The sequence below is a fragment of the Acipenser ruthenus genome, chromosome 15, assembly GCF_902713425.1.
Source record: "Acipenser ruthenus chromosome 15, fAciRut3.2 maternal haplotype, whole genome shotgun sequence".
Classification (NCBI taxonomy): domain Eukaryota; kingdom Metazoa; phylum Chordata; class Actinopteri; order Acipenseriformes; family Acipenseridae; genus Acipenser; species Acipenser ruthenus.
In genome coordinates this window covers 4,416,068-4,435,914 of record NC_081203.1, presented here as the reverse complement: position 1 = coordinate 4,435,914, position 19,847 = coordinate 4,416,068, and the positions used below count along the sequence as shown (strand labels likewise).

General features: G+C 42.9%; 1 protein-coding gene across 9 annotated transcripts in view; it reads left to right on the top strand.

Moving 5' to 3' along the window:
• LOC117422468 (netrin-G2-like) overlaps window positions 1–19,847 on the top strand; it is a 55,592-nt gene that overhangs the window by 13,690 nt on the left and 22,055 nt on the right. For 8 of the 9 annotated variants that reach the window (XM_058986929.1, XM_058986925.1, XM_058986927.1 and 5 more), the window contains exons 4-6: window positions 15,136–15,308; window positions 16,804–16,830; window positions 17,476–17,556. In XM_058986929.1, coding sequence (XP_058842912.1) covers window positions 15,136–15,308; window positions 16,804–16,830; window positions 17,476–17,556 — 281 coding nt within the window. The remainder of the gene's footprint in view (window positions 1–15,135; window positions 15,309–16,803; window positions 16,831–17,475; window positions 17,557–19,847) is intronic. The other variant, XM_034037552.3, reaches the window with a different exon arrangement.

Below are 19,847 nucleotides of genomic sequence, written 5' to 3'. Positions count from 1 at the left end.
ATACTATCCCTCAATCAATAGTTATTTCAGGACGTTGAAAGAAACAGCTAGGGAGGGCGGGCTGGTGAAAGAGTCTGAAAGCTACATGTTCTCCTCAAATTTAGATCCAGCTGGAGGTTGGGGATTTAAACTGGCACTGTTATAAATCAGGGGGGGAGTCTACAAAATGTTGGAAGGTCTCATCAGTAATGTAATTATTTTCCCTTGTTTTTATTCTATATTACAGTACTACTATTTTCTATGTTTTTACCATAGCATACCACAGTGCTTATGATCTATATCTAATTTTAATGGTTTTAATAGTACCTGATATAGTTCAGACCAAATGTACATTAACTACACTGTAAACACTGTACTTACACTTTACTATATCATTATTTGTACTTGCATTACAATTATATGAGTGGGAGACTCATTGTGTTTTGTAAGTCGATTGTAAGTCGCCCTGGATAAGGGCGTCTGCTAAGAAATAAATAATAATAATAATAATAATAACACATATTGTTAATGGTAACTACAGTGTGTGTGTAGTGTATATTTATTCATAGTACCTCTGCAAGCATCGGCTAACTCGATATACAGATGTTCACATGTACCCTTTGGCTTGGATGATTGCTCTATGCAGTGTAAATATATTACAGAATGCATGTCGGGGATCTCATTTGCATAACAAATCAGCCTGACTGTGTGTGCTGTAGATGGCAGGGCATTCTTAATTCATGGTCCAGAGTTAATGGTTGAAGTCATATCAGAGAACAGCAGTTCCAGTTCTGCCGGCCCTTCTCTTCCCTTTGCCTTTCAGGAAAACATACCGTAGGAAATATTCTTAATTATACAGAAACAGAAGCAATGGGTGAGCAGCTCTGTTAACAAGATCTACCGGCGCTGTCAAGTGTAACCAATGCTTCCTGCACAGTTCATTTCCTTTGTCGTTAAAAGCTGTAATCGTCTGTAAATGAAGGCAATCGGGTATGAAAACTAAAGCAGCATGTTTCTAATTGAGGGAGATGTTACAGCGAGGTGCTGATTGAAATCCATAGTAATTATTTACTAATTCTTCAAAGGCTTAGCTTTGCCATCGCTCCAGTATAATTAGAACCTCCACAGTATATTGTCATAGTTAAACAGTGTATGGGATAGCCACAAATGTTACTGTTGAAGTTGTTTCCCCTTTAATAGAACTACCGTAGTAGGGTAGATTTGAATTAACTCGTCTATTGCCACATTGTTTTTATTGCCATGTGTATCAAATCCTATGGAGCCACACATGGGCAGTTTTGCTCATGCTTAATTGTTTAGCATTATGAGATGTGATGCATATCAGACAATTAAATTGTTTAAAGATTGAGCTCACGAGATGCAGAGTAGAAAAATGACCTCTTTCCACTGTATTTTTATTGCTCTTAGTAATGCTAACAAGTGAGGTAATAAATCACCTCTGGGGGACACCATTGGGATTAATAGGGAGTTTTGCATTCTAAAAGAAATGAATTAGCCGTCTTTGTTTTTCTGTCCTTACTGCTGTTTTTAAACGGGCCGTGATCTGGGAGGCTGCTCGTTTATAATGATAGAAACAGTGTTCTCTAATACTTTCCTTTGCTGTGACAGACAATAAGGAAATCCGAGAGTGAGCTCTGCATGCAACACACCCCCCGAGAATACCAACAGCCAGCACCGTGAAGAAGAAGACAAAATTATTCATTTCCAATTCAGCCCTGTTAATTCATGTGTCTTTAACTGCCTGTAGTCATGCCATGTTTCTTTGTAACAAATTATATTGATCACATGTCTCATGAATGAATCGCCAGTTCTTACAATCCCCTGGTGGGCGAGTAAGAGGGTATGAATGCGTGCCTTATACATGTGATCAATATTTTTACATAGAAACATGAATATGGGTAATTAAATCCATACCAATTAACAAGGAATTCAAAATGAATTACTTCAGAACTCAGAGGAAGAAAGCAGCATGTTCCATTTTATAAAATTACGTTTCTGTTTTTATATCTGCATTGCATCCCGCTTTACATTTCAAGAGAGGCATTAACATCCAGAGCTGTGATTGCAAGGGGAGACAAATAACATCATGTCAATAAAGTAGAAATGATGACTAAACAGCTTACTGTGAAGGCGAGGGGGGGGTGCAGTACTGAATAAAAAAGCATCCGATATCCTGTTAAGTGCATAATGCAAAAACGACAACTCCTAAAACCCTCAAGCAAACCTAATTCAGTCAGTGATCTGGAGCTGCGGGTGCATTATATTACAGGGAGAGGATGAAAATATACAGTGCATATCCCCCGGAAAGGATTTAAACAAGCACACATTAGAATAAGCCTTAGACTGTATAAACTTTACAGCCTATATTAAGCTGTCTGCTACGTAATTCACTTTGATAAATACTACGGATGATACCGATATTGATCTCCTTAATATGTGCCAAAGTGTCATTGGAAATACAGGAGCAAATCTGGGTCTGTGTCTTCATTATGTTACACCTGTGGCTTTCCTAATTGCCGGAGCAGGTTTTGCGTTCAATTATCAGGTTTCTGAGGGCCTATGCTATGTAAGCGCTGAGCACCAGAAGCAAACAGCTGCTCTATGCGGTCTGGCTTCATATGTATTCTGCTGGGTATCTGTGACAAAGATGGCTGCAGGGAGGAACTCAGACCAGAGAGAGAAACACACAGACAGAGACGGTGGTGATGCTGAGCTGAGTGCAATGGCTGCACTCAGCGTTTATTAACAAAATAAAAAGGTTTACCAAACAGAACACAAAACAGGACACGGCACTACACGCCAAAATAAACAGACAGACAAAACGAACTACACAGACAAACACGGTGAGCTTCTTTTACTATTATTACTTTTAAATACCCTCCGTCTCCTAACCCGTTCTCCACTCACCGAACACCAACCCTGAGTGCAAGAAATGTGCGTCTATATATACTATTGTGCTGGGATTCAATTACTAATTAATTATTCACTTGAATCCCAGCACGTGAATTAATTCTGTGCAACCCCGTGCTCACATATTACATTTAACCAGCACGTGAAGTGATTTGTGCTCTCCTCGTGCCTAAATACAAATCTACACTTTAAATACACGTGAAACACAGACCCGTTTATATCCCGTGTACCAATCTATACACCAACATTTACACACGCAACATACACAAATGCACACAGGGACGGGGCACATTGCCACATATACCCCCCCTTGTGCGCAGCACACATGGCCTCAACGGCCACCTCCCCCCTTAAAAATCCAGCAGTCCAGGACAAAGTCTCGGGCTGGGAAGGGAGGCTTCAGTGGGCCCTTGGCTGGCAATGCTGTCAGCACCCCTGCCGGTAGTGGCACGGCTGACAGCCTGTTGGTCCCGTCCTGCAGCGAAAAAGCTGCGGGGGCAGGTGGTCCCCCGACCTCCCCCTTCTTCGTAGCCGGCAGCTCCCTCCTGTGGGGCTCCGGCCACAAGAACTCCTGCAGCGAAACTGCTGCTGGGGAAAGTGGTCTCCAGACCTCCTCCCCCTCCTTTGTGGCCGGCAGCTCCCCTTTCTGGGGCTCCGGCCACCGTACTCCCTGCGGAGGTACGGGTAGCAGAGGCAGCTCCAGCTCCTCTGCTCCTGGCGGTGGTGGAGGCAGAGGCAGCTCCAGCTCCTCTGCTCCTGGCGGTGGTGGAGGCAGAGGCAGCTCCAGCTCCTCTGCTCCTTGCGGTGGTGGTGGCGGAGGCAGAGGCAGCTCCTGCTCCTCTGCTCCTTGCAGTGGTGGTGGCGGAGGCAGAGGCAGCTCCTGCTCCTCTGCTCCTGGAGATGGTGGAGGCAGAGGCAGCTCCTGCTCCTCTGCTCCTTGCGGTGGTGGTGGCGGAGGCAGCGGCAGCTCCTGCTCCTCTGCTCCTTGCGGTGGTGGTGGCGGAGGCAGAGGCAGCTCCTGCTCCTCTGCTCCTGGAGATGGTGGAGGCAGAGGCAGCTCCTGCTCCTCTCCCTCGGGTGGTGGAGGCAGAGGCAGCTCCTGCTCCTCTCCCTCGGGTGGTGGAGGCAGAGGCAGCTCCTGCTCCTCTCCCTCGGGTGGTGGTGGAGGCAGAGGCAGCTCCTGCTCCTCTCCCTCGGGTGGTGGTGGAGGCAGAGGCAGCTCCTGCTCCTCTCCCTCGGGTGGTGGAGGCAGAGGCAGCTCCTGCTCCTCTCCCTCGGGTGGTGGAGGCAGAGGCAGCTCCTGCTCCTCTCCCTCGGGTGGTGGTGGAGGCAGAGGCAGCTCCTGCTCCTCTCCCTCGGGTGGTGGTGGAGGCAGAGGCAGCTCCTGCTCCTCTCCCTCGGGTGGTGGTGGAGGCGCTGCCGGCTCCTCCGACAGCGGGGGTAGGGCTGGTGGCGCTGCCGGCTCCTCCGACAGCGGGGGTAGAGCTGGTGGCGGGCGTCTCCGCTGGGCTCCCTTCAGCAGCAAAAACAGCGGCTGCTGTGGAGCCTGAGCTTCACGCCCTCGTCCCTCCCAAAAAAAAATAGGGGTTTGGGCCTTCAGCTCCTCCCCTCCGGACACAGGACGCACCGACTCCTCCCTCTCGGGCCGTGGACGCACCGACTCCTCCCTCTCGGGCCGTGGACGCACCGACTCCTCCCTTTTGGGACGTGGACGCACCGACTCCTCCCTCTTGGGACGTGGACGCACCGACTCCTCCCTCTTGGGACGTGGACGCACCGACTCCTCCCTCTTGGGCTGTGGACGTTCGGGCTCCTCCCACTCGGGCTGTGGACATTCGGGCTCCTCCCACTCGGGCTGTGGACATTCGGGCTCCTCCCACTCAGGCGCAGGACGTTCGGGCTCCTCCCACTCAGGCGCAGGACGTTCGGGCTCCTCCTCCCCTGGCTCCTGCTCTGGGCAGTCCTCGTCCTCATGCCCATATGCAATGCACATGGTGCACCACCTTGGCTCCCTCTGCTTCCTCCTCATTTTTCCCCCTCTCTGCCTCCTTCTGCTCACCTTCCTCCTTTGGGCTGGTTCCTCCTCCTCTTCCTGGAAGGGGCAGACAGCCACCGTGTGCCCATACACCCCGCAGGCAAGGCACCAACCTTGGTCCTCCAACCTGCCGAGGAGATCCTCCAGCTCACTGCAGCCGTCTCTCCAGTTCCAGCCTTCCATTTTTTTATTTATTTTTTTTTTTTTATTTACTTTTCCACAAAAAAAAAACTGCGGTTCCCGCTCTGGCCTGAGCCCTGGAGGCGCTGTTGTCCCGGTTCTGACACCACGTGTGACAAAGATGGCTGCAGGGAGGAACTCAGACCAGAGAGAGAAACACACAGACAGAGACGGTGGTGATGCTGAGCTGAGTGCAATGGCTGCACTCAGCGTTTATTAACAAAATAAAAAGGTTTACCAAACAGAACACAAAACAGGACACGGCACTACACGCCAAAATAAACAGACAGACAAAACGAACTACACAGACAAACACGGTGAGCTTCTTTTACTATTATTACTTTTAAATACCCTCCGTCTCCTAACCCGTTCTCCACTCACCGAACACCAACCCTGAGTGCAAGAAATGTGCGTCTATATATACTATTGTGCTGGGATTCAATTACTAATTAATTATTCACTTGAATCCCAGCACGTGAATTAATTCTGTGCAACCCCGTGCTCACATATTACATTTAACCAGCACGTGAAGTGATTTGTGCTCTCCTCGTGCCTAAATACAAATCTACACTTTAAATACACGTGAAACACAGACCCGTTTATATCCCGTGTACCAATCTATACACCAACATTTACACACGCAACATACACAAATGCACACAGGGACGGGGCACATTGCCACAGTATCCCACCTGTCCTGTCTCAGAAGCCACCAGGGAGCCGCGCCGGGCTTGTAGCTCCTAATAGAATGCTGTTCTTGAAGCAGAGCTCTGGTGTGCAGAGACACAGGTGCTTGTCAGGATTTCAATAGAGCAGCATTGATCCTGGACATGTGCCCTCAGGGGGTTTGATAGCCTAGTGATAAACCAAGTGAGCTCACTTTTTACGTATCGGCAGCAGATGTGTTGCAAACTGCTTGTGTTTAATTCAGTTTTGCCAGTTTCGTTTTAATTTTGTTATGCCAATTACATCTGATAAGTATATACACCAGCGCCACCTGCTGCATATTTATTAAATAACCCCTCACAAAAATAACGATGTTGCTCTGATATTGAGTTATTATTGTCTTTACCTGCCTCTGAGCTTACCTGGAGAATCCTTACTACCAGTCATCGAACAGACGGCCTCATTTCATTCAAGCCACGAGTTAATTCAATCTTTCAGCTCTTCTGTTCCCACCAGCTCTACAGATATGGAGATAGAAAGATGGGAACATTTTAATTTGAAGCAACTCAGTGGGAAATCTGTGTATTTGAATGATAGCACATAGTTATTTATCAAACGTAGGATATACAGGACATGTGCTGTACATATTTCTAATAACTCATAAGCCATCAAGTAAGAATAGATCGAAATCAAATAACTGGCCTCATTTGCATTTAAAGGTAATGTGCAATTACCTAAAGAAAACGTCCTATTCGCACTTCACGGCTGCCTAACGAAAAATGCACATGATATCCAGAACATTTGTTTCTGTAATATGCAGTCTATGTGTGTATAATACAGTGTATGTGTAATATACATTTGTCCTCTCATTCATGTGGAAATGTCTGTAAGGCTGAACCCACGCTATTCAGTTATGAAGCATGTTAGTTAGGAATACACACTAGACTACAGCGGTACAGTGTGGAATTCTAAAGCTGCATTCTACAGTTTGCTCAGCCAACAACTCAATCCAGCTCAAGCAGAATGAACCTTAAATCAATCAAATCTGAAAGCTCATGAAATGAATACACGCACACACACGCCACTGCTGTCAGACCTAGAAGGGGTCTTTTTTTTGCAGAAGAAGGCGCAGCGAATGCTATGTAGTAATAATCAATCACTTTACAAAGCGTTCCATTTCAGAATCGGCCAGGCTAATAATAATCAATAGGAGCGGATTAATAAGTGCACATATACTACAGGCTCGTCCAGCGTTGTCCATCAATCATAGAACGATTGGGTTGATCTGCAGTACGCATTTCTTTTTTTTACAATTTATTTGGCATTCATTTGTTACCAGAGTGCCATGACTAGAATAAAGATGGGGACGTGTATACACTCATTGACACACTAAACATAGTGAACATGAGAACTGCCTTCAATCTTCATCAAACTCTCATTATACACTCCTAGTCTCCTATAAATGTTTTGCTTTGCATTTGGGTATAATCTGATAAACTCTTGACTTTATACAATTACCTTTTACCTTTCAGGAACTGTGCAAATATTATGTGATTATGATGTACCCTCTGTATGTGCAATGTAATATTTTGTTATTTGGGAATAGATGGATAAACGCTATCAAAACAAGGATCAAGGATGCTGCTAGGAGGCACAAAGTTTGTTGATCTGTGTTGTGTTTGGTTTGGGTGCATGGAAATGGGTTGAGATTGAAGCTTCAGTTGGGATCTTCTCACAGATCATAAGCGGTTAAGGGACCTCAGCAGGTAGGCATCCATCAAGTTTTGTTTCCCACATGGGGGTCCGGCCTTCTGATTCGTTCCGCCACGATGGAGCCTTCACTGTGACAAGGTGGAGGGCAGCCTTTTACACCAATCCCCAGCTCCGCCTGTGACTCTGTGAAATGGAGTTTCCTATCATTTCAATGATAATGAGGAGTCCCTCCCGAAGCTGACGTGATTTATTACTCCGGGATCTTTCAGAATGCTGTTGCATAATGCCTGTCTGCTTTATTCAGACGTTTTGCCTTTAACCCAAATTTCATGCGACTGCCTATGGGGAAAACAAGACAATAGGCAGTGACAAAAGTACGACGAGGATAAGGGAGTGTAAAAGCTGTTACTGGGGTGGGGAGGAAGGTGCTTTACTTGGGATTCATGTGAATGTTAGTTTTCAAGGTCGGTGACAGATCCCTGAATGGTCTTATTTATTTTTTTGTATCATGTGGGCTGAGGGGTCCTAGTAGTGGAGTGTAGATTTGACAATGTGAATATCCCGAAAGGTGCTTCAGTTATCGTTACAGTTCACTTCTCGTTGCAGTAAATGCCGTGCTTCCATTATAGGTTCTATTTTAGTGTCTATGCTGCTCCATTATGTGCAAGAAAAGGCTTGAGACACTCATTTTTTTCTCCTGAGACTCCTTCAGCTTTTCCTCTAAAAGCACTACACTTGAGGAAATGCACTTTGTAGAGCAGCCTTTGGCACAGTAACACAGTCTTAACTACAGCCTGACTGTCCTCTGCATTGGCCCGCATCAGCTGCACTTGCAGATTTTTTATCTCATCAGGATTTCGGTGTCTTTTTAAACCCTGCAGGGGTAGCACATCCCTTCCTTCCAATAGGATCGCCCCTCTATTAAGACCATTTTACCGGTACTTTCTTTCTTGGTAGTAATCGAGGGATTGCATTTTAGATATTAAAGATGCAACTATTATTGATTATTGATCACCTTGTCTTGTATTTTGAAATAATTGGTAAATTAATTATGCCATATTTGGAGCTACCCACTAACACGTGTTTTCCTTGCACTTTATAGAATCGTGTCTCTTCTTGTGTTTTAATAATAATGTTTTCAATGCATAGGGGTGTTTTCAGTTGTGTTTGAAGGCTTTTGTGAAGTCAGCGTCTTGCTTTTGAATAATGAAGAGTTTCAATGCTTTGATTATTACCTGCCCATATTCAATGAGAAGACTTGCTTCGGATTGCACCTTTACTGTATATGTATATATATGTTTGTTGCACATTCTTACCTACTCACAACGGCTTTGAGTTCTCCGCAGTGCACCCCCAGTGCTGTTTCTAAATAATGTATCCTGATTGATCGGCCCGGTATCTGCAGTGTGATCGGGGACAAGGCTGGGGCTGGCCTCCCTGAGCCAGCAGATTGATGGCTCTCTAAGCAATCATCAGCAGGACTCATTCTGGTACTTCTGCCTTTTATTTGGGGGCAAATCTGAAAGACGCAGACGGCTCAGGACTTGGGCAGAAAGAGCTGATTCAAAGTGGTCATATCAAGTGTTTATTGTCAGCGGATGATCCACGGGTATATCGAATACAATCCTTACTGAGCTGGAGGAGATGATTCTTGAGCTGGTAGAGTTCTTGCTTCAGCTGGGAGCCATGGATTCTCCTCCCTAAGTTTTAGAAATGCCTTTGCCATGCCTAGCATGAATCCTCTACACGATGGAAGACCAGCTAAGCAATTATGTAGAAGAAAGTCAGATATTAGATCCTCAGTATGGCCACCTAACATAAATAATTTAATAATGTCCCCTGGCCGACCTTGTATTGAGACCTGCTCTGTATGTCAATGATTTCAGCGGGATTCCATGTCACAAGGTGGTAACCTTGAGATTTAGTTACATACATTAGCCCATAGCAAGTATTGGGTGAAATAATGCTGACTGAGATGGACAATGTGTTCTTCATTGTGCTCCCTAAAAAAATGTGTTGCTTGAAGTTACAATGACCCTCCTAGATGTCCTGCATTGGTAGTAAATGAATGATATTTGATATGCCATGGTCAACAAACACTACAGCTGTAACCATGCAGTGGATCATTGCTGTATGTAGCAGTATGTAAAGCACACGCATTAAGCACAGCAGTAGCTCCTAAATTAAAGATGTGCCTGTTTGCTGCAGGCAGGGTGCTTACTCTAAATTCAATGAAGGAAAAAAAGTCACATCAACTGCCGTTGCACTCCATTTCCACTTGACTTGTTCGGTGCAGAAAAGGGTGCTGAACCTTTCAAGGTCGTTTGCAATTGCGTTCATTAAGTCAGCAGGCTAGGCTGCTTATTGGAGGTACCTGATGTATCCTTCTTAACTAATGTTTCCTTCTTGTTGTTTAGATTGACTGCTTCAGTCGTCCAGTCCTGACGACTTTTTAAAAGTTTCCATGTGGCCTCAATAGAGTCACAAAAACACGTCTTCCCTCTAAGCACGTCAGGCACATCGGAGTGTAACCATTAACCTTTCCCCCCTGCAACACTCTCTCTTAGTGAACGTAAGAAATGCCACTTTTGTACCATTTTGTTATTTTTAACTCAACTCCAAGGGGATTAAGTACAGAAAGGTACACTTTAGAAAGTAGTGGTTTCAAGCACATATTACATATATATATGCATTATTTACTGGACCAAGGCTTAGTTGTTGAAAGTGGCAGTACATTTCTTCACCGGTATGTTTAACAGGGCAAGGCCCAGCAAATACAGTATGCTGTATGTGCAGTAAGTGTTGGTCTGAGTATTGGAGAAGGTAGTTTGCTTGACTAGCCCAGTGGTTAGTGGACTTGTGTTAGAGGTACCTGTTTCTTAGGATGCTGTCACTTGCAGGGCATAGGGGAGTAGCTCAGTGGTTAGAGTGCAGACGTGTGAGCTGTGGGTTTGTAGCTTGGTGGTTAGAATGTTGATATAAGAAAGGCAGCAGATTGGATTAAAAGCCACGGGTTATTAAATAAATCAATTACATTGCACATCCACATGTGAGGTGCCAATTGTCAGTTCTCCCCTATTTAAAGCAAACATCAATTCTGATTATACCTGTCATTCTGTATTGAAGTGCTGAACTGCAACCTTATTGTTTCTCAATGCAAGGTGACTGGGATCTCACTCAGTAAGTGTCCAGGGTTTTTATGCTGCTATTCAGTGTGAACTTATTTGAAAGGTTTAGCTTTCCTGAGTGTCAGTGCCCTGGTATTGATGAATCTGGCTCCCTCACAGAGGCTCTGTGGTTTTCAGAACCATGTGTTTTCATCGCAATCCTTATCTCGATAAATCAACATGTTTGAGCCCCTTTGAAGCCTGTGCTCGCTTCAGTTGGGATTCCAATGATATGGTTGACCTTCAGGACTTCATGATGTTCTCACTGAGGGATTGAGATTCCTCAGAGAAGCCTCAGATCAGAATTCCTCTCCTAGTCTTAGCACATCTTTATCAAAAATGAATGATTTAAACACGAAACATAGTGGTCTATCACACCCATCTGAAAGGGCTGCATTTTCTATAAGCTTTTCACTCCACTTCCCTGTATTGCATGTCTGTTGTTGAGATCTTTGTGTTTTGGTAACTTAATTTGCTTTTTCCTTTTCTAAAAAAAAATAAAACATCATAACAATTTGAAGTAAGTAATCTGGAGAAGAAATGTTTGACTTTTAGAACATTTTGTATGATATTGGCATATTTTCCATATCATGTTTTTTAATGTCATGAGTAGAAACATTTTCTTTTTTTAATATCCGATTCTTACTGAGTGTGAAAATAACAACAGTCGGCATAGGGCCCTGAACTTCAAAATCCCTTAGCTCCAGTTTATTTGAAGTGTGTTTGAAGAAACTGATTAGCCATCCTTTCTCTGTGGTGGAAATTTTTCTGAACATAAGCACCAGCTAGTTAGAGTGGTTACTCGGTGGCTTTGTGTGTTCCATTCAGTTGCTTTGTTTAAGATTAATGCAAAGAATCAGCTAACTACTTACAGTGGTGTAGTCCTAAATCTGAAGCTGCCGGAACACCAATAAAATATTGATTTTCTTAAACAAGAATTTTTATACAAATTCACATTTTATTTGTATACTCAACTTCTAGAAACACATCCAATAGGCAATGCATGTATCTAATTTCTACAAGTATTTCCACAAAGTGTCTTTCTCCATCTTGTCAGAATGCTTTACGTGTCTGTGTGTCAGTGGCTTTGTTTGTGTTTGTGTCCACAGTCCTAGTCAATGCCTTGTTGCTGTCGTCTTTGTTAGCATTTGTAGCCTTCTTAAAGAAGTAGGTCGTAATAGAAGAAGTTCTCTTTTCATTGCATCAAGAGGACTACTGACTGAACCAGACAGCTGTGCGGGAGATGTGAGTCATGTGACTTAATTAGCCTATTATGCGACTGCACCACTGCTGTCTGTAGAAAATAGTACCGGAAAGATGTTCCGGCTCCACTACACCACTGCTCACTTGATGACTTAGTAACACTGTAAACATCAGTATGGATTCCATTCATTCATTATTTGTGCTGAGAGATAATAATGCGAAACAGATTCCCCTAACAGACACTCATCTTGAAAATATTTATAAGAAGTGCATTGAGTACGGCTCATTCTGTAATTTATTGATGCTAAGATTTGCTTTAAAGGTCCCACAACTAAAACAGGCTGGTTCCAAATGCTGTCTTCTGAAGCCAGCTAAAGTGAGCCACCATACCACCCCCATTTCAGGTTAAACACAGAATTGAACTGGTGTCCAAAAAGCTTTGTGTTTTTAGCCCAGCATGAGAAGATGTGTACAACAGCACATGAAGCAACCCCTCAAAAAAGGTCTGCTTTATGTTTCAGATCTTTTTATTTTTATTTTAGTCAAACAGGGCACAGTTCCCTTTGGCTGACTCCTCAGCTTTAGCTCTGTCTGGAGGCCATGCTTGCAGTGCAGTAAATCAAGATCTTTTATCAATTGGACAAGATGTTTAAAGAGCTCTTTTTTATTAGAAGAACATGTGATATGTAGCACACACTTGTGTGTCCGTGAGCTTTTCCAATCGCCTAAAAGAGTAGCCTCCCTGATATTCTGTAATATATAAAAGTTGCATCTCCCTGTCCCTGTTTAAGAGCATTTAACCTCATCTCATCTCACAGACGGGGGACAGAATCCGTAACGGCAGTGTATCACACAACACTGCCCGTTACACAAGTCTGTTTCAAGACAGCCGTGGCAGATTTGGACAGGGGGCTGTTAGTAAGTGCTTGATTGAAAGGTGCTTCTGTATCCAAGGCTGGAAATTCGACTGACGTTTCACAAGGTACAGTCTCATAAGAGACCATTATCTTAGTCATTCTGCAAAGCAAACTCTGCTTCCCTGCCAGCCACCCTAAAGGAATTCCTTGTAGATTAGAAGAAAGGTGAACCGATTAGAAGAAAGGTGAACCGACCCCTCAAGTCCAATTTAAACACTTGACGCAGAATTGTGTTAACTTTCCAAGGACATTTTTTGGCACAAGTTACTGATTTGAAGGTTCTCTGTCTGTCATATTCACAAGTATCTAGAGAAGCTCTCATTAAACTATTAGTAGACACTTAGGGTACATGACTGTACTTTTTTCTACTGTACTAGTTTTGTATTTCCAGCAGGGCTATGTAGGTGACTGACGTACTTGTTGACAATATTATGGCGGGAGTGTAAAGTAGAAACAGAAATCATGCTTAAATAGAATGCATGCACAACAACAGAGTCTGCAGAAACTGCTAGATTGTTATCCTAAGAGGTTTAATTGGTCTGAGACAGTAGCTCCTTTTACCATTTTAACTTTCAGAACTAGCATTGTTTGCATTTGCAAGATACCCCATCTTCACTGACCTTTGTACTTACCAGCCAGTCAATGATCCCATTCAGTTGGCTACAATCGTTCCAGCTTTACTCAATTGACCAACATCCTGACAACACCACTAAATGGGCTTTCTCATGACTTCAGCTAATGGATTAGCATACATCACAGCTAATATTTATGTGGTAAAGACGTTTTACACCTGTTTTGTCACCCCCCCCCCCCCCCCCCCCGGCCAGTCAAACTTACAACCAAAAATACGCAGACAACCCAGCCTTACTGTATATAGCACAGGTTTTAGGCTTGAGGGTGTTTTTATATAATGTTAGATGTACATATAAGCCTGCATGTTTTAAGAAGCACCGCATTACCCTGGCAACAGTAAATCCCTGGATGACAGGCTTCACAGAGACGTGCGTCCACCACTTCCTGGCAGCGTAGGTTCCACCTCTGAATATTTAATGCAAATGGATAGCTGTTCACACCAGCAGAACAACATGTATTGAAGTTTGATCACTCATCTGGAAAGGCAATCATTTAAAAAGCATGGAAAAGATGCATTACAAATATCATGATCTTCATATGTTTCCCAGCTCTTCCACTACATACAGTCGCTCAGGGTCGTTAACTTGTTTTCAAGCTTAACAAAATGCCCTTGTCACAACCCCCCCCCTTTATATAACAATGCAATTTACATTTGGGAGAGCTTGCTTATAGCATACAGTAGTGCCACCAGAAATCATTTAGACAGTTACTGAACATTTCCATAATTCTGTCTATTATAGTTTAGGTTCAATTGTATATAAGTCAAGGGTTGTAGCACCAGGACTACACTTACCACAATGCATTGGGGTGTGAGATGAAAAGCCTGAACTGTCCCAAACTGTCCTAGTGTACATGTAGTCATATGATAACCCTACCTGTGGACTAAACAGAGCTCTCTAAACATGTCTTCTTTCCAAGTTCAGCTGTTACACCAGAGTGTAATGAAACTAATACTAGATTTGTTCTATGAGGTATTTCTTACTGATGTAGAATCCTATCTACACTGATGGCTGTGTGTTGCAGGGGAAAGAATTAATGGATACACTCTGGTATACCAGCTGTACTTGACGATTAGACATGTTTAGGAGCTGTGCAGAGGCAATTGGGCTGCTTTAACAGGTAACCAGGACACGATGACTGAAACAGAAAATCAAATACAAAGTGAATCTTAAGAAGAGGAAGAAAAATAATGCATACAATTAGATACCTGTAATATTGCAATCAGAAACCTGTAATATTGCAAACCGCTACCAGAGCTGCTCTTTAAGCCTCACAGCTCCTGCTGAAGAAGGCTTAGGTTCAGCCAACAGTGTCAGTCCAGTGAATTCCAGCTAAATTATTAACATCAACCCCTGCTGAGCACACAGAGGGAGTTAACTGTAAACCAGCCTAAAGATGGAGCAAGCAAATGTCAACTGGGCTGTGAATGCATTGAGATAGAGACGTTTGAATATGATAGTAGCCTGCCAATCCAACTTTACTAATGCTAACACAGATATAATGCAAAATGCAACACAGACGAGTTTAAAAATGTTAAAGGAAAGCCATTCCTCTGAAGCTCATACTAACCCTCCAGGTCTTGCTGTCACAGCAGAAACGAACACTGCAGTGGAACCTGGACGAATGAATAGACCTCTCCGGTGTTCTTGCCATTTTCTCAGGTGAAATTCGGCAGGTTGATATCCCCTTGTTTCTGTCTCTTCCCCCTCAGGTGTAAGTGTAACCTGCACGCCAGCCAGTGCTTGTTCAGGGACGGCAGTCTCCAGTGTGAGTGCGAGCACAACACAACCGGACAGGACTGCGGCCGCTGCAAAAAGACATTCCGGGCCAAATCCTGGAGACCTGGTTCTTATCTACCTACACCTAACGGATCACCAAACACCTGTAGGTATCCCTGCCCGGAACGACATTCCCTACAGTACTACAAACAGCTGCATCACTGCTAAGTATATCGTGTTGGAAGGTAGTTTTATTTAACTCAGGTTTATTGGTGCTCGATTGGCAGATGGGTCTATAATTGCCAGCTGTTGTTTCCTCCCTTGGCCACTAGGAAGAACTGCGGCGCACTGACGCAGATTCAAGCGATATGTAACAAAAACTCAAACACAGCCTGGAGTTTCCCTGCTGCACGGTGCTTGAAGGGAACCCCCCTTGAAAAGCTTAGACAATGAGAGAATGAAAATCTGGGACAGGTATCTCCAGGGAGTGAGTCTGAATTATTATTATTTATTATTATTTATTTCTTAGCAGACGCCCTTATCCAGGGCGACTTACAATTGTTACAGGATATCAGATTATACATTATTTCACATTATACAGATATCACATTATTTTACATACAATTACCCATTTATACAGTTGGGTGTTTACTGGAGCAATCTAGGTAAAGTACCTTGCTCAAGGGTACAACAGCAGTGTCCCCCACTGGGGATTGAACCCACAACCCTCCGGTCAAGAGTCCAGAGCTCTAACCACTACTCCACACTGCTGCCCCTCTAACAGCCCTGTCAGGTTTTTATCAGATCGTACTGTGATGACTGTATTCACTGGCTTTTCTTACATCGGACAGATTAATGACTACACTACAGCTAAGGCCAAAAGTTTTGCATCCCCCTATAGAATGAACTAATTTTGCTTCATAAAGTCGAATGAAACCTGCTGAATAATGTTACGTTAACATATTGAATTACACACCGCTTTGTAGTTTTCCATATACTTAACGAAAAAAAAAGTGAAATCTAAAACTGAAAAATCTAACATGAGATACTGTACTACTATTATGGCTTCCGGTAGACTTTTTTGTAGACTCATTTTGTAGGTTCTTTGATTACATAATGTTAAATACAAGATCTAAATTATGTTCATATAGTTATTTTTTTTAATGATGGCTCAATCCTAAAATTTTAGGTGATGTAAAACTTTTGGACATAGCTGTAGGGTGTATCTGATATACAGTTTAGACATGATTCTGAGAGCTCTATTAAAAAGTCTGGATGTGATGATTGCTATTGTAAATACAAGAAGAATATTGAGTTGAATGTATCATTTCTTGGGTAAACTTAGACTTTCTGAACAGGTGACTGGTTTCAAATAGTCTACTTGTAGCTCCAGCTTACCCCTATTATTAATATTGTCACAAAAGGCAATTCAAAGATAGGGTTCTGTGACAGAGCCAGTTTACAAGCATGAAACAATGGCATTAGCATTTGACTCTGCTTAGATCATCAGAATAATCTGATATCATTAATATATGTATATGCTGTAAAGGGAATGTACAATTCACTAAGTCTGCTACAGTAACTCAGGCAGCTGTTATAGTAGATGCATGAATAAAAGCTGATGCGAAAATTACTGGCTTTTTTTTTTTTTTTTTTTGTAGGTTCAGCATCTGGCTCTCCACAAGGCAGTAAGTAATGTACTAATCAAAACAAAACAAAAAAAAAGCGAAGGCTGGCGACCTGTTCTATGACCTCTCCATCACACATGCATGTCTGTCATACGTATTCTCTTTGTTTATTTTATTATTAATGAGACTTTCTATTTCTCTCTCTCTCTCTCTCTCTCTCTCTCTCTCTCTCTCTCTCTCTCTCTCTCTCTCTCTCTCTCGTCAAAGCTGAATTCACAAATGACAATTTTTCCACAGTTTCTCTTTACGTTCTGATTACATGAAAAGTGTGATGTGTGGTGGGTGGTGGGGTGTCTTTAGTTTATTTCCAAAGGGGCTGTCAGCTAGCCCAGGCTATTATAGGAAAATAGAGAACATCTGGGTGCGGTCTGTGGTATATACAGTATAGGTTATGACATATTCAAAAAGACTGTGGTTACTAGACAAATTCTGTGTGTGGCAACCTCTCTGTGGTAAATGGTTTTCATATTTTAAGGCCTTCGTTTAAGAAAGTTCGACAGGATACTGTCATTTCATCATTTCCTGTTTGAGGAAGCAGCTGTGTCCCGTAGTCCAAGTTCAGCACTGAACATCACACATTGCAATAACTCTGATAAACCTCGAATCCTGTTTTGTTTTGTTGTTTTGACATTTGTCTTCTCTCAGTACCAATAGTTGACGAGCCTGTGCAGGTTACCACGGTGACAGCCGCCACATCCCCACGCCCTCTAATTACCAAAGCGCCAGGTGGGAAGCTGCAGTGGCTTAATTGGTTATTGGCTCCCAGTAGATAGCGTGGTTAGCACTGCAGCAGTGGTTCCAAACCCGTAGCAGTCCAGGTTTTCGTTTCAATCAGAAACTAAATATTTGTTTTAAATATGCTTTGCTTTCCAGTGCACCTAAGGCAGCACTTGCAGACATACAATAATGCATTTAAAAATCCGGACTGTTAGTTTGCTGAGGACTGAAGTTGCGAACCACTGGCCCTTTAAGTTCCAGAAGTAGTGAACTTAAAATGCTACAGCTGTGTCACAAAAGCATGTCATTCGTCTGATCTGTGTCGTAATCCAAACATCTTTTTCCAGAGGTACTGTCTACAGTACGTGCTTTCAGTGCCGTGCTTATGTTATATTATTATTATTATTATTTGTTTATTTAGCAGACGCCTTTATCCAAGGCGACTTACAGAGACTTGGGTGTGTGAACTATGCATCAGCTGCAGAGTCACTTACAATTACGTCTCACCCGAAAGACGGAGCACAAGGAGGTTAAGTGACTTGCTCAGGGTCACACAATGAGTCAGTGGATGAGGTGGGATTTGAACTGGGGACCTCCTGGTTGCAAGCCCTGTTCTTTAACCACTGGACCACACAGCCTCCTATATATTGATGCTAAGCCATGGAATTGCAGCTGTAGCATTTTAAAAGGTGGTGTCGTCAGATATTCAGGGATGTGTTTTTGTTCAAGGAGAAATCAGAGGTCGGAACTCGCTGTTATTGACTTTTATTAGTTTGCATGCCAAAAAAGTTGTAGTGTATTTCATAGCTTTGCTTTTTGCTTGGTAGATTCCAAGCTTCAAATAAGATTTGATCTACAAGGTAGAAGCAAAGCAAATGACAGATTCAGCTTGAAAGAGTAGATGTGTGTTTGTACTATTGGGGTATAAAAACGAAACATATTATTCATCGGCAATCATGCGATACATAGCTTATGAAATACATTTTCAGGAATTCATTATTGAAATCTCTGTGTCAGGTATAAACATCATATTTTCAATGGCTTCCACTGATATATGTGTGTGTGTGTGTGTGTGTGTGTGTGTTTAGTAGACACCCAACTATATTAATTTAAAAACTCCTTTCACTGTTGTATCTGGGGGAAAAAAAACCCTCAAGCTTGACTCTTTTTAAGTTCCTTGCCTCATGTTACTTTACTTACAATCCCATTCAAATACCAGTAACAAATCCTAGCCGCTGCTGTGCATTAGAAGCGAATCGGAATCCAATTATACAGGAGTTATAACTGCAGTTTACACACATTCCTAGTACACTGAGGGGTGACGGTATTTAAAATATTCAAAGCAGTTTTGTACCTCTTTAATATTCTGCTTGGTTTGTTCCATGTTAGAAACAGGAACTAGACAGCCGTGTGCTGCAGTGAGTGATTGATTAGTGTCATGAAAGACGTTCACTGACAGGATGATTGGATACTCAGGTTCAATTCTGCCCCATTCAGCACAGACCAGTCTAGTCATTACCTTACTGAAGAAACAGCCTTCACTTCGTTCATAGGCCGTGCTTGTTTCCTAAAAGACATTAGGCTGTACTTTGGGAGGTTGTCATGCAAAGTTTCCTTCAATTACAGTGATCCTGAATTTCATATCAGACGCCATCCACCATTAAGCAGTGATCTTAATGGTAACCCATCACTGACCCTGCTAATACGTATTGACTTGTAGAGCCCTTCTCTCAAAAGACCCAAAGCACTTACCGGTATGTTCAAGATTGATGCACATGGTGAAGTGAAGATTGCTCACAATGAAGACATTAAATTTTGCCTCTGATAGTGGAGTACGGGAGAGGATTGGTCTTCCAGGAAGGATCCCAGATAGGACAGAAGTGAAGCTATGAGGAGGGCTGCCTTGGCCCTTTATTCAAGATTCATGGGGCTCATGGGCCACCTGCTGTTTAAGCTTTATGGACACTAATACAAATATAACATCATGTTTAGATATATACAGGCAACCATTAGCTTTCTCCTTTGCATTTGCTAGTGAGAGACATCATTATACGATAACGCATGTTATTGGAATTGTATGATCCAAACTGTTTGCCACAATTGCCACAGTTTACAAAGAGGCTTAAAATTTAATGGGTTTCAGTCAATAATACGTTTCTTTCGGATGTAGAAATGTCAGAAATATGTTCTGAATCTCACATTATCTCTGTTTACTGGTAAAAGACTGACAACGTCACTGCTGACTTCGTAGTCGTAACATATTCATTGCCTCGACACCAAAAATACTTGATAAAGCTGTA